General features: G+C 37.0%; 1 protein-coding gene across 1 annotated transcript in view; it reads right to left on the reverse strand.

Moving 5' to 3' along the window:
• Nucleotides 1-15393, reverse strand: part of LOC124439183 (alpha-tubulin N-acetyltransferase-like) — a 30955-nt gene extending 15562 nt beyond the window's left edge. Inside the window, exons 1-4 of the mRNA XM_046989420.1 lie at nt 15307-15393; nt 14447-14704; nt 14174-14254; nt 12506-13765 (exon numbers count right to left, since the gene is read on the reverse strand). Of these exons, the coding sequence (XP_046845376.1) occupies nt 12506-12597 (92 nt within the window). The 5' untranslated portion in view covers nt 12598-13765; nt 14174-14254; nt 14447-14704; nt 15307-15393. The remainder of the gene's footprint in view (nt 1-12505; nt 13766-14173; nt 14255-14446; nt 14705-15306) is intronic.
• Between the last annotated feature and the right edge of the window lie 1024 nt (nt 15394-16417).

Raw genomic sequence — 16417 nt, forward strand, 5'->3', positions numbered from 1 at the left:
AGAGGTAGAACAGATTTTGAATCTAATATTTATCAGTTCAATCTTGATAAAGCTATCAACGACAAGGCACTAAAACTTTTACTGGACGAGAACCGATACGTAACTGCACACGACATCCAGGACGAGTAGAAACAGATGATTGTATTGAATGCGCGAAGACATTTGATTGTTAAAATTCTAGTGAGAGAATCATTTTCAATTCTAGCTGACGAATCATCAGACGTATCTAAGAAGGGACAGTTGTCTTTCTCTGTAAGGACCTGTGATGATAATTACGAAGTATCGGAAGATTTTGTTGGAATTTATGAATGTTTGAAAGGGCTTTCATCTGATGCATTACTGTACTACACCAAAGATATCCTTCTCAGATGTGGTATGGAAGGTCACAAAATGGCAGCTATGGGCTTTGATGGGCTTCAGCAATGAAATCCCTCACAAGAAAGCTCAAGGAAGATATTGCACCAAACGCAATTTATGTTCATTGTTTCAGTCACTGCAATGAACTTATTATACAGGATGCAGCTAAGCAATCTAATTTATTATCTACGTCACTAGATTTATGCCAATCCCCGTATGCAATCGTAGGTGCCCATCCAAAACGTATTTTATTGTTCGAAAAAATACAGGCAGATTTTAGAAATGAAACAGGAACAAACGATTACAAAGTTCTACGACTCCAAAGTCTTTCTACAACGAGATGGACAACAAGAGTAAAGGCTGCTGACGTCATCTTCGAGAAATTGGCTGAACTACATGCAACCCTTGAAAAATTGCAGGAAAATCCTAGCATTTCGGCAGACACAAAAGCAAAGATTAGAGGAATATTAAGGCACAGCTGTCTTCCTTAATCGTCATCTTTAATTTAAACGCTACAAGAAGGCTATTGGCTTTACTCGAGAAGCTTTCTAAAGAGCTCCAAGCGGTTGATATTTCAGCTGAGTACGCTCTATTTTCAATAAGACATGTCCTGCAACGTCTTCATGAGATGAGAAGCGAAGAAGAGTTTGAGCGTACACTTGATGACGCTAAGAAAGTTTTTCGTGTTATGAAGTCGTTTCCACTGGAATATAGTGAAAATTTTGGCACTGGCACTAGACTAAGAAACGTTCCAAGATGGATGAATGAAGAAATGTTAATAACAGAAAGCCTTCACGTCACAGATGCCTCAGTTTACAACAGTGCGAATATAACACCAATGCAAAGCTCGTACTACCAAGCCATTGATGCAATCATCTCAGGTCTAGGATCGCGATTTGAACAAGACGATCTTTTCCAGATCAAATGTATCGAGGAACTGTTACTTAACTCTATGAAAGAAAGAGGAGTATCTTTAGATGGATTAAGCAATTTTTGATTGATAAAGATGTTCTTAGAATGCAGCTTGATGGTCTTCCTACCATTCTTGGGCTTTACAACGCGGATCAGAAGAAAAAAAATAACAGAAGTCACGCGTATTTCAACAATAGCAGAGATATTCAATGCCATGCCGTCAGCAAAGAAAAGGTGCTCAGAGATCCACAAACTAATTATACTATACTAAACAGTGCCACTCTCATCTGCCTCGTGCGAACGCACATTCAGCGTAATGCGTCGTCTCAAAACATGGCTGCGGTCAAGCACTGAAGGAAATCATCTTAATGATATTATGTTCTCCAACATTCAGAAGCAACACATGAATATGGTTGAAATAGACGTAATTTCCAAAGAGTTTTCACAGAGAAATAAAAGAAGAATTAAATATTTTGGAAAATACAATACATGACAAATTGTAAATTAGTGACGTTACATCGTTTGATAGTTATATTATCGTTAATATTCATCGACCAACACTGCGGACATGTGCTTCTGTACAGTGTATTGCATGTAGCACATCTCTTTGCTGTTTATCACTATTAGATTATTTTTAGTATATTTCACTAATGTGCCCTTCCACAAATGCTTGCCCCTCCTGCCTTTTTGCTGTTCCGGCGTCTCTGAATGTAGCTAATTGAAAACGATTTAAAACTAAAATTTTGAAAAATGACAGCTATACAAGAAATACTATATAACAGGTTAGGCGAGTTATACAAATTATTTTGTGTCACGCAGCTACCGTTGTTTTGTTTAACACCCACGTAACCATAGCAAACTAACATTTTATCGGTAAAACGCGGAATTATATTAATTCCCGTAGATTTTTTTTAGTATACGCAATTCGAAAGTTAGAACTTTATGTCAACAAGCTATGAACTCGAAATGTTAAAGTTCGACGTTTAGAACTTTGATTGGTATGATATAAAGTCTTATTGGCTAGAGCTGCTATGTGACAAAAGCCTACTAAAATGTCATGTCTGATACCAAAATTTTAATTCGTACAGGCAACAGTGTTTATGAAGATTTTGTTCTGTCCTCTATAAACCTACAATTCTGTTCTTCGCAACCTTTTGTGACGTTGTCAGCTGTTAAGTATGATTGCAGACTGAGTAGGCAGATTTAAAACTCAAATCGTCAAATTTCATTACTCTTCACCAGTTAAATGTGAAACCAGTTAAATGTGAAACCTATAGTAAGAAACCTTTCTATAAGTATTCTTTTTACTCTGCATTACAATGCAACAATTTAAGTCACTCCTCTCAATGATTGAAATCTATTGTTAGACTTTGTCTTACATAGTAAAGACTCATTATTTGTGGCTATCCTTTTACCCCTTCATTGTAAAAGCATTTAAGATGCATTCTCATTCATACAATTCTAATCAACGTGCATCCTGTCCAATTCTAAAGTTCGTATCGCCAACTTTTGACCCAGGGCTCTCTAATCTCCCACTAGCTCCTCAGCAATGTACATAACAAAATGTTGTGTAAATCTTATTTTGTTAAAGTCTTGTATCATTTATAAAGATCTTTGAGCAACCTTTCCTTTAATGTCTGTATAATCTTTGCAATTGAAATGGTAGCGTCGTCTAAAAATGGAAAGCCAACACTATATTAGTCGTTAGTGAGACAAATTGGACAAATAATTTATCATAAATTAACAAATTTTATGTTTTCAGGGAAATGTAATTCACTAATAATTATAAATTACAATACATCGCGAGTCGTTTACATCCGTAATATACAAATGACTATATTACCTTCAGTTATTCTAGGTACTCTTCTTCTGAGCGATAAAAAAACTTCAAATAACACCAAAAATTCAATTATTTCGTTTCATTCAATGTTGTTGAGAAGTTATAAGTTAATACAAGCTAGCTCATTCGCCGATAGCAAAATTTTATCAGTGAAATTTATCACAGAAAAATCCTGATATTTAGAAAGGTGCAGCTGTTTGGAATCAAAATTGTTAAGTTACATTGTCTCTTGGTTCACTCGTGTTAAATTTTGAGTTACTCCTCTGGTTAGTGACAAAACTAGTCTGCAGTCCAGTCCAGGTTGTAGCACATGCCAACCCAAACACCGTTTGAAAACCCATTAACTCTACTAGAAATACGTATATCGAGCATTTTGTTCATATCACCATATTTGGTATATGGTCGACGGTTAATATATTTAATAACAATGCTACTTTCAATAAACAACAACACTCCTTCTAATTTGCAGTTAAATATCTAATTGTTCTTCTGATACGACTCCAATCTTTTGTCGTAGTTTTTGAAACTGTTTCTTACTTATTTCTTTTATCAACAAATCTGCTAACATCTCGTTTGTAGCACAATATAGAATGTTCACGGATTTCTTTTCTATATGATCTTTCCCATGGAGATGGCTGATTGATTATCTTCGTAGATTTTGAAAGGATCTTTCTTATCAGCATCGAGATCTTTATATAATTGACGAATCCATATTGCTTCTTGAACAGCTGATCCCAACGCTATATATTTAGCTTCTGCAGTCGACAATGCTATACAGCTTTGTTTCTTGCTTTTCCAACTGACTGCAGCACCGTTCATTACAAAAATATATCCGGACGTTGATTTTCCATCGTTAATATCTTCACCCAAATCTGCATCAGAAAATCCAACGCAGTCCAAACTTGTTTCGAGCGTGTAATGTCAGCCACAATCGAATGTTCCTTTCAGATATCGGAAAATTCTCTTTACTGCTGTCTAATGCTCTTGTGTAGGATTGGAAATGAATTTTGCGACGTTGTTTACTGCAAACGTTATATCAGGACGTGTAGCCGAAGATAAATAGAGTAAACTACCAATTGCTGACTGATATTTGAGTTTATCAAACATTTCACTCTCCTCTGTGCACTTCATAAGCTTCGAGCACGATTCAACAGGTGTTCCTACTTGTTTGCAATTCTCTATTCCAAACTAGTTTAAAATGGTTTTAGTGTAGGTAGTTTGTCTCAACCAAACGCTTCCATTCTTCTGGATAACTTGCTTATCAATGCATCAGTTGCTAATGAAAGTGGCAGTAAACTTGATCTATGGCACCAAAGATTGGCACATCTAAATGTCGGTCGAATGAAAACTATGGCTTCAAAGCAACTTATCACAGGTATGGACATACCTAAATCTTGCAATTCAAGCTTTTGTGAGGCATGTGCAGAAGGAAAGGCTCACCGCACACCGTTTAAGCCAGTGGGAGATATTCAATCAACCAAAAGATTGGAGTTGGTTCATAGTGATGTTGCCGGACCTATGAAGACTGAAAGCCTTGGAGGTGCAAGATATTTTGTCACTTTCATTGATGATTACTCCAGATGTGTTACGATATATCCAATGAAGCACAAGTCAGAAGTGCTTGGAAAATTCAAGGAGTAAGAGGCAGCAGTCACAAACCAATCAGAGTGTAGGATAAAAACACTACGCACGGACAATGGGGGTGAATATACATCCACTGAGTTTGAATACTTTTTAAAGGAGAGAGGAATTCGTCATGAGACAACAGTGCCACATTCACCCCAGCAGAATGGGATAGCTGAGCGCATGAATCGGACAATCCAAGAAGCAGGTCTTTCTATGATTTAGCATGCTCGACTGTCCAAAGCTTTTTGGGCTGAAGCAGTATGCAATGCAGCCTACATAAGAAATCGAGTCATTTCGACTGCAACTGCGGTAACTTCGTATGAAAGATGGTATGGAAAGAAGCCAAATGTGTCCATTTTCGTGTCTTCGGCTGTACTGCTTATGCTCATGTTCCTGATGCGGTGCGCTAGAAATTCGACCAAAAGGCAGTCAAGATGAGATTTGTTGGTTACAGCCTTACACAGAAAAGATACAGGCTGTATGATGAGAATCGACAAAAAGTCTTTATTCTGAGGGACGTTACATTTAATGAAACAGATTTTGGATCAACAAAAGCTCAAATTAAGTGTGGTGAAGATTTTACCGAGTGTGCTGAAAAAGAAACAGAAATAAAGGGACAAATTCGTACAACCAGAAATGAACAACAAGATCCCCCAAATGAGCCTCGACGCTCAGGAAGAGAGATAAATCCACCAATATTTTACCACGACGAGTATGCTGGGATCACTACATCGAGGTATGCAGCACTTTACGTATGTGAGATCACAGAGCCAGAGCCCTAAAAGATGCTCTTAATAGTGAATATGCAACGAAATGGAAAGCTGCTGCAGATGCAGAATACCAGTCTTTACTAGAGAATAAGACCTGGGAATTACGCATATTACCAGCTGGACGTAAGCCTATCAGTTGCACGTGGGTCTTTAAAGTTAAACACGATGAAACAGAAAAGGTAGAGAGATTTAAAGGTCGTCTGATGGCTAAGGGTTTTCTGCAAAAATATGGAATTGACTATGAAGAGACATTCTCTCCAGTGGTTCGTTTTTCGTCAATTCGCACTCTTCTGGTTTTGGTGTATCTCGAGGTATGTTGATCCATCAAATGGATGTAGTAACGGCATTCCTCAATGGAACATTGGAAGAGGAAATATACATGCAACAACCCGAAGGCTACGTAAAACCAGGAAAAGAAAAGCTAGTGTGTCGTCTCAAAAAATCGCTTTATGGTCTAAAGCAAAGTCCACGTTGCTGGAATAAGATTTTCAGAGAGTTTATGTTATCATTAGGATTTGTTCAGAGTGAAGCAGACCCTTGCGTAATTATTCGTTTTCTCATAGATAAGCAGGCGATTATCACTGTTCACGTTGATGACCTCACACTTCTGACTGAAACTGAAGAAGAGATGAATGATCTAAAGGCCAATTTGGCAAACCAATTCAAGATGAAAGATATGGGCGTACTCCACTACTGCCTAGGAGTTAGTATTACTATAAAGAACGGTGTGTTACAAATTAATCAAGAGCAATACAGCAACAAGATTTTGAAAAAGTATAAATTATAAGACTGCAAGACAGTGTCTACGCCAATGGATGTAAGCGTCAAACTTGTTAAAGAAGATGGACACAGCAAATCAGTCGATGCCTCTCACTTTCAGTCAATGGTAGGAAGTTTGATATACGCGGCAATTGCTACCCGTCCAGATATAGCTCAAGCAGTTACAACATTAGCTAAATTCAACACAGCACCGAAAGAAGCACGTCTTACAGCTGTGAAACGCATCTTTCGTTACTTGAAAGGAACTTGTAAACTAAGCCTGCAGTACCAAAAAACCAGTATCGATTTAGAGGGATACTCTGATGCAGACTGGGCCTCTGACACAGACGATCGGCGGTCAACTTCCGGAAATGTGTTTATAATGTCAGGTGGTGCAATCAGTTGGGCAAGCAAGAAACAACCAACAGTGGCTGTTTCAACGTCGGAATCGGAGTACATTGCGTTATGTTATGCAACCCAAGAATTAGTATGGCTGCGACAACTGATGAAAGACCTACAAATAGATTGTACTGCGGCTACAGCCATACATGAAGATAATCAAGGTACAATCGCAATCTCAAAGAATCCAGTGCTACACAAGCGGACAAAGTACATTGATATTAAACACCATTTCGTGCGCGAGAAAGTTCAAGATGGAACACTCGAAATAAAGTACTGTCCAACCAAGGAAATGGTGGCAGATATTTTACTAAACCATTACCAAGAGAACAATTTGAATATCTGCGATGCAAACTGGGACTTGTATAAACATTATGACATATTGAGTGAGTGGGAGTGTTGTAAATTACACTAACATTCTTAACTACGTTGTTATGAAGTATTACTATGTTTAAGGTTATATCGTGGGCGCATGTTACGTTCGCACGACGCTCGTTGTGTTTTTCTTTTATCGTAATAAAAAACTTACTTTAATGTTCAAAGTGTTTTCTGTGCTAAAATATATCGTAATACGAACAGTTTTGTCAGTTCCAGCACTCATATACATTGAGCGAGTCAATTTCTTCCTGCATAGCCCTTTTCCATTTATCGACCTTTTGGTCAGCAAGTGCATCACCAAAATTTTTCGGTTCTGTATTATTTTCCTCGACAATGGTAACCCATTCTCCGTAACGATCCGGTAGGCGTCGTTATCTTATAGGAAGAACCAGTGGTGCGTCATTAACCACGTTGTTTTCACCATCGTCATTGTTCTCAACATAATCAGAAAGCTATAAGATCACACGTCCAGGTGGACTCTCGTTTGTTTCAGGCTCCTTCGATTAAGACGCTCAGCTACACCATTTTGCTCGGGAGTTTTTTGGTATGGTGAGCTCTTGCTTTATTCCTTCAGATTTTAGGTAGCTTTTGAATTCATTCGACGTGAATTCGCCGCCGTTGTTGCTTCTTAAGGTTTTAAGTTTATACCCACTTGCTTTTTCAACAGAAGCTTTCTATTCTTGAAACTTACTGAATACATCACTTTTCTCTTTCAAAGTATAAATCATAACATATCGAGTTTTATCATTAGTAAACGTCAAGAAATATTCTGCACCACCACAGGGTTTTACATTTAATTTCCCACAGACGTCACTGTGCACTAGACCAAGAGGATCAGATGCTCTGTTCGCTTCACCATGAGGAAACGAATTACGATGAAGCTTTCCTTTTGCACATTCATCACAGAATTCTAGATTCTTCTTCATGTCAAAATTTAATCCTTTCACTAAATTTTTATTCACAATTTGTCTCAATCTGTGACCTCCGAGATGACCCAGACGTCGATGCCACAGCATCTCATTAGATATTCCAATTTCTTCATTCATGACTTTTAGGCCTTAATCAAATATCGCAATTTTATTCGACGATACTGCGACGTATAACTTGGAAACTTACATCTCATATATTAAATTCGACAAAGTGAATTAGATTCGTCGGAGATTGACGCATTATGCGACACAAATGCGTTAGAAATAGACGATGAACTAAAGTCGCATTGAATTAAAATCATTAATTATATAAAATTATTTCAACCAATCATAGACAGCGTTTTATTTCATGGCGGCAATTCAGCAGAAATAGTCATGAAACAATATGGCGGATGCAGATTGTTTTGTTTGTGATGAGCCAACAAAATATCATTGTATAACTTGTAACCTTCCCATTTGTAATGTATGCTGCGTGGCAGAATTGGATGAAGATACATTTGGATGGTTGGCTCAAGTGAGCGTGGATTATTGTAATAAGTGTGCGATCGACAAGCGGGTAAATAAGCCAAAACATGTTGATCAAGTGAGCTTTTCCTTAAGTAGATTGAAAAAGAAACAAATCAATTCAGGCCAGGAAAATGCTAGTACAAATCACGATGAGATAGAAAGCAGCTCTGATAGTTCTGACAGTTCTTGCAAAACCAAGCAAAAGGTTAAAACGAAGAGACGTGGAAGAAAGGCAGCTTGTAAAGATTCTCATATGAATGTTTTATGCAGTGCGGTGTTTGAAATTAAATGAAGATATGATCTTCGCACTTTGCTGGACAATTTAAGCAATCGTCTCAGGAACCTGATGAGGTCATGGGTTCGAATCCCGTTGAGTCACCTGATTTTATCAGGTTCCTGAGACGATTGCTTAAATTGTCCAGCAAAGTGCGAAGATCATATCTTCATTTAATTTCAAACACCGCACTGCATAAAACATTCATATGAGAATCTTTCCAAGCTGCCTTTCTTCCACGTCTCTTCGTTTTAACCTTTTGCTTGGTTTTGCAAGAACTGTCAGAACTATCAGAGATGCTTTCTATCTCATCGTGATTTGTACTCAGTCAGTTTCACTTTAAATGCTGCATCGTCCTCGGATGCCATTAGGGCAAACTCGTCACTGGTGCGGTTCAATACCACTTTCAAATCAACATAGCTAAGCAGGAGGCGTTCACCGAAGAAAACATCACAAAATATAGGGCCTCCCATTTCGACAATTGCACTTCTCGCAGTAAACTTACTTTGTGTTTTCAAGCCTTTGTTTGGACTGGCGTTTGCTGGGTCGGCAACCTCCATTTTTGAAGCTTCGTCCTTGTAAAACAATGCAGCTGTCAGCTGGGATTGTTTAGCTGATGGACCATAATTCAAAAGTGTATCGATATATGCACGATAAGGATAAGTTCCTGTCGCTTGGGTTACTAGCTTCTCTTTCAAAAACACATCAACTTGCTTAAACAAACTATGCAAGAAATTGTTCACCGGCCCTACTTTAACGCCATCTGCCAGAAATAAATCATCTATCTATCTATCTATGATTATAAGAATACATAAGATCGGGCAACATGTCGTTGTATCTCATCGTTTTATTTGCGGTGAAGTAACGCCACATTTTTGCTTTCAGTGTACGTATCAAACGTTCAACAATCGATGCCTTTGTCTCCTTAAATGTGTTGAACAATGTAATGTTTTCTTCTGTCATGAGTTTCTTAAAGTCCCGATTGAAAAATTCCAAGCCCTGATCCGTTTGAATATGAATCGGCTTGCAAAATACGAAGGAAAGGTTTCCTTATAAGAATTGCGGAAGTTTGAAATGCTTCAAACGAAACAACGGAAAGCAGAACTAGATGTTACATTTCATAAAGATTGCCTTTCACTCGGCGTTTATCCAAAGTTTCTCTGCTTTCCACTCATGGAATGCATCAGGCCCTAAACGCGGAAGCACATCACATATAAGCTTTTCCACTTTTTTGTCCATAGATGGCTCTTGCAACACAGTTCTGATGTTGACACCAGGATTTCTGCTTATATCGCCACATTGTTGGATAAACTTTCAACCATTTCAGCAACATTAAGTGATTGCTTAAATGTGGACAAATGGCTCACAAGAATTCGACGATGGACGTCTTTCATTCCAGGCTCTTCAGTTTCTCCTAAGTAAGACAGTGGTAAAATAAATGGTTTAAAACTTTCTGATGTTTCTGTTTATATATAAGAAGTTGGTTTTTCATTAAAACTTCAGTAAGTGAAGTCGATATTCGCATTCTTATCATCTAGAGAATTTTATATCTTCAGAATGAATAAATAATAGACAGGCAAACAAGCTCACAGTACGTAATATATAACTGTATAAGAAATAAAAAATGTCGTACTTTGCGTAGCACTAGGAAGTATATGGTTCACATTAAGTCCGGCTAAGTCAGCCAAGTATTCCCCAACCCATCTTTGAACTTTAAGTGTCGATCTAATAAAGGATATGAATGCTTCATCTCCTCGCCGATGCAGCAAATTAAGAAGTTCCAAAGTACGAGCTTCAGGGGTGGATTCTGCTCGAATTTTGTCTTCGCAGTTACGATCCAGAACGTCCGTCATTTGTGGCCAAACAGCATCAACATCAAGATTTCGTTTGAGATATTCCCTGTTTTTTCTTAAAAATTCACGATGCGCTTCAGACATCGCCATTATCACCGAATATCCGAAATACAGGCACTTCAATTTCGTTGTAAACTATTCTAGAGCTTTTCTACACCTAAACATTCCTTGATAAAGTTACAATTCGCACTTCCCATTCATCGCAATGACAGTGGTAATGACGTGTGAAGGTTTTCCCCCCGCTGGGCCGCTTCCCCAACCTCGTCCAGGGTCTTAACCAGGGTCCTGAGCTCCCCTGTTCTTCGGCAAATTTTCATCCTTCTGAAGCAGCTCGATTAAGAAGAAATAACATTATTATTTTTCTTCTTTTTAACATCAAAATGAACAAGCTATTGATAGTTTGGTCGGTAAAGAAGTAAATGTGTATATTGCGTTGCTGAATTATAGAGAAAATTCTTAGCCAACACTGTATTTTTATAATTTTTTTGTTCTTGCACATTTGTACTTTAGGAATACAAATTGACTGTGATGACATAATGACTATTTATCAGTAATATTTTTAAGACTAAAGTTAGTGTACATGATGTTAAATGGATAGTATTGCTTGCTATTGCCCTGGTATTGCCGATTTGCAATGCATTCTGACCAATGATTCTGACAGATGGGATACAATGAACTGGTCGTTGGTTGGTGGGTTTTCGAAATGGCCTAATTTTTGTTGAAAAATCATTGGTTTTGTATGAGAATTTTGAAATTTAACTATGCTGTTATGTTGGTTGAGCTAATGTGCATTTTGACATATACATGCTTCATACAAAGTAATTAATTTCACCCTTATAACCTTTGCTATCTCAGGTGGGATGACTTGACTGTCTATCAAGCAAAGTCACACTTGTTATTTTTTAAGAAACATTTTCTTATAATGGTGAAAAAGCCATGGAGAAAAATCTTGTACGAAGAACAAAATTACCCAGATAATTATGTTGACGAGTCTTTCCTGTATGAACTGAAAAAATGGTAAATATTTGAGTGAAATCTAGGAATGGTAAAAGATCGATAATTATGCCTACGATTTGAATTGGATGCGTATAACAAAGTATATTTTTTAGTATACACGAGAAACTATCGTTTCTGGATTGTCTCCAATGAAGCTGGAAGAGTTTCACAACAATTTAGCATGTTAAAATCAGGTTTTCTTTGACTATCATCCTCTTCGTCAATTCTCGTCATGAATAAGCTAGTTCAACTGTTTAACAGTCTACCATCAATTTATAGATTGATTGCCATTTTAACCTAAAGTACACCAAACATAAACATTTCTTTTAGCATACTTCAAAAATTGATGATATGTAAGTAATGATTGTGCTAGATATACACTGTTGGCTTGGCCAACAACATTGAATTTTGTGATCTTGTGGATCTCTTAAAAATTTATCTTTCATTGCCTTGCATTGAGTAGAAAACGATGCCATAAAGTAGTGTTTTATCATCTAACTATTTCCCTTCATTTTGACAAAAAGTACTTATAGATTGCTTCATTTACACCAAATCAATGATCTCATCTTCGTCTAAGTTTTGTTAAAGAATTTACACTCTCTGTTAAAGAATTTACAATCTCTTACTTTATTTACCTGTTTATCAGTTGGGAAGGAACACAGATGAAAGGTAGGACATCGTCATTGCAATCAATTACAAACGAATTTCTTTGTGGTGCAGGGAGTGCCACCCCTAAAAACATCCTATTTCACCCCCCTAAATAAATTGTTCTCCCCTCTAAGAAACATATTAACTGTCCTATTTTTAGCAAAATAAACTAGAAGTACAGCTAAACTGACTTTTTCTAGGCAATGTTTCAACTCTTTACATTGTGAAGTGAAGTGAAGTATGAAATAGAAACTTACTCTCTCGCATGTTTTCCAAACGTGCACATTTTGCTGTCGACATACGTGATTGGATTTGGCAAAATTTTGTTGACATCGAACTCAAATTCCATTCACACACTATGAATATTCTAAACCAACCCACCAATTATCATAAAAGCATAAGATGACAGCATTTTATAACACAAGAGAGAGCAAGTCGGATACATTCATTCTGTCTCTACGGATTTGGTAAGGTTGAAGAACAGTTCTAGTGAAGTATTGAATTATTTTTTGGGTTTCCTCTGCAGCGCTTCTGCATGATAAAGTTCAGTGGGCTACACAGTATTCTCCAGTTTTCATGCGAAAAGCTTAAAATTTGTGTACCTTGCAACAAAGAAAAGCGTTTCGATCATATATTGTCTTTACATTTTGAAAAGATTGTAGTGCCAAGATACGTACGATCACCTACGATAACATTCCGTTGTGTTCCGAACGTCTGACCTTGAAATCTTAAATGACGTCATTTTCTAACTCTCAAATTTCAATAAGTAAGAGATGAAAAAACACAGTTTTGCGAGTCGTTCCTCAGTCTACTAAATTTGATAGACTTTATTTCATATAGCAATTAACACACATATTTTCATACCTGTTTCATACTTAATTGCTTACATTTAAAATGCGCGGGAATAGAAATAAGTAAACAAATTATTACAAATTGTTCGTAATTCACGATAAGACTAACGTTTCACGAGAAAAACGAAGTAAGACACAGCTGACATCAACTTCCCTTACACAATGTATGCATAAACTGACGTGTTTTAATCTCGCTATGAAATAAGTATGGTATAGTGTTTATCCTGCTCACATTCAACAGTAGCAGTTTTTAAAAAAATTTTCTGATTACAGAGATAGTGAAACAGTTCACTTTACCGCTGTTTCTTAGACAAAAAGTGTTTCAAACATGGAGTTCACAGACTTTTAGTAATCAGTGCCATTCGAAAATTCTTACAGTTCACCATACACTACTGCACTGGGTGCATATTCAAGAGCTTTACTACTATATTCAAGACCTACGTATTTAAACATGTTTATTATACCATCATAAGAGATCGGCAATTTTGTAGAATTTACAGTCAACCAGTAGATCGTACATCATGCCAACAGAAGAGTTGTTCATTGCTTCCCATCGAGAAATGACAGCTTCGGCAGGATTATCCGCCGACCTTTTCTTGATCATACCGATGTCCAATTTTTTCAAATCTATGTCCCTGTGACTGGCGAGAATTTCCCAATCTTGCACTGTGTATGAAAAAAAGGTGTATCGCGTACATTTAATTAAAGTGAAAAACGATACAATATATTTTAAAGTAAATGGTTTGAACCCGGGAGTATCCTTACATGTCTGTAAATGTAGATCATCCAGGTTGGTATAGTCCTGAGAAGGACTGTTTTTGTTGTTGTTGACTGACGTTTCGACAACCTTAGCGGTAGTCTTCTTCAGAGTCAAAAGAGGAAAATGATGATGATGAAGATGACTACCGCTAAGGTTTGACTCTGAAGATGACTACCGCTAAGTTTGTCGAAAGGTCAGTTACCAATAACAAAAACAGTCCTTCTCAGGACTATACCAACCTGGACGATCTACATTTACAAACATGTAACAATATATTTTATTATCATTGAAATTCGAAGTATGATTGAACTCACAAGATAAATATTCAGTCACTTCCTTTCTAACGCCATAGTTCATGTTCTCGGTTTTCAGGTTATCATCGCATTTCACAGGACCTGCAGAAGTTCAAAAACAAAAATCATTTATCACAATGTCAACGTAATGTACACCAAATATTCTTTTGCTGGAAGTTGAACGTAACCTACACTGAAAGCAGATTTATTTAACTTACCCTAATTCAAACCAATGGAATACATTCATTTATTCAAATTGTTACAATACTAGTTTAGCACACGTAGGCTACCAACCTGTGCTGCCAACAGGAAATTTATTTCTCATCCAACGAACAATATCCCTCGTCTGACCTTCTCTTCGAAGTTCCCGAAAGAGAAATCTTATTTTCTTCTCTTTCAATTTATCCATGAAATCAGTACTGTCGAGCACGTAACATCGCACCTCCAAGATTTTTGTCGCAATTTCTGAGAGAACATCAACACTAACTTGGTTTAATTGTTTTATCAACTGAACTTTTAATTCTCCCGGTATCTCCTTCACGAACCTCAAAGCTTAATTAAGATGGAGACTAAATTAGGATATCTTAATGTAAACCAAATTGAAATATTTGTTTAACATTTACACCTTAACGTAGCCAGCCTGTAGATTTCCTTTGGTTATGTAAATTCTCATGGATAACCATTATTCATCTTTTTATAAATCTATTCTTCTCACAGCTAGTAAACACAAAAATATTTGAATACCAGCGGGAGTAAAAGTCGAGCTGGCTACGTTACTGCATTTCCACCTTACACCTTAATACATTGACCTAAATATAATTAATCATGTAAAGCAAACTCTAAAGTTTATCTCCAACCTTACTTTTGGACATGAAAGTAAAACATGTCAGACCAAGCCTCAAGAACTTGGAGTCATTATTCGAAAACTAATCCTTGCAGGTGAGGAGTGGCGTTGCTATCCCACAAATTTAGTCCTGCTATGTAAATTTTAATGTGTTTACTTACTGTGAATAAAACAGATGGGAAAAGAACAATAATGATATGAAATTTACATAGTATAAACAAAATGTGTTGGCTGGCTGTTTGATGCAACTGCTCAACCACCATGCTTTGCTTTGAAAAATTAGACAACCACTCATTCCAACTTCACTTACCGGTTCTTTTCTCGTTTTCATTTAATTGCATGTCACGGATTCCATCAACGGTGTCTTGCGGAACTTGATCAGGTAGCTTAACATCCAAATCCCTTTCTATCTCATGAGCTAAGCTCCCTGCTTACACTCTTTCAATGCTAGGAGCAGTGCTTTCACATTGGCACGTTGTCCATCTCTATCAAACCAAGTGTCCAACACATATCGTGTGGGGTTGTCAGAGAATTTTTCAGCAATGATGTTTTCTTTACCTTGTGGCAAATTCACTGCTTTGTACAGGCTTGAAAAAAAGTCAATTTGTGCTCAGATAAGGAATAAAACTTTACTAAAAACATTTAGTTCCTAATAAAGAAAAACATCAACTGAGTTAAAAAAAGGCTTTAATTCATTTGAAAATCACCTTCTCCAGTCGTTCTCTAATAACTCATTGCCTTTGTTTAAACGTTCTTCTAACTTTTTTTGAACATGGTCAGGTAGATCTGAACAGGTCGTTTCAAGATTAAACTGGGCTGTTGTCTGCCCAGTCACATGAGCATTTGTTGACTCCTGATAGCATTGTCTCTCATCAATTAGTTCGCCAGGTTGAGTAGCTGACAAATCAGTGAGGTGAATTTGACTTACAGGATATGTAGAGGGATAAACATGTATATGTAATAACAAGGAGGAATAATTATTACATTTTTTACATACCTTTTATTGACTGCCTCAAATCATGGGCAAGGCGGCTGATTTTATCTAAGGTTTTGAAAAATATTGGAATGCATCAGGCCCTAAGCTGGAAGCACATCACATATAAGCTTTTCCACTTTTTTGTCCATAGATGGCTCTTGCAACACAGCTCTGATGTTGACACCAGGATTTCTGCTTGTGATCGCCACATTGTTGGATAAACTTTCAACCATTTCAGCGACATTAAGTGATTGCTTAAATGTGGACAAATGGTTCACAAGAATTTGACGATGGACCTCTTTCATTCCAGGCTCTTCAGTTTCTCCTAAGTAAGACAATGGTAAAATAAAAGGTTTAAAACTTTCTGATGTTTCTGTTTATATATAAGAAAATGGTTTTTCATTAAAACTTCTACAAGTGAAGTCAATATTTGCATTCTTATCAT

Source organism: Xenia sp. Carnegie-2017, unplaced genomic scaffold (genome assembly GCF_021976095.1).
Source record: "Xenia sp. Carnegie-2017 unplaced genomic scaffold, XeniaSp_v1 HiC_scaffold_19, whole genome shotgun sequence".
NCBI lineage: Eukaryota > Metazoa > Cnidaria > Anthozoa > Malacalcyonacea > Xeniidae > Xenia > Xenia sp. Carnegie-2017.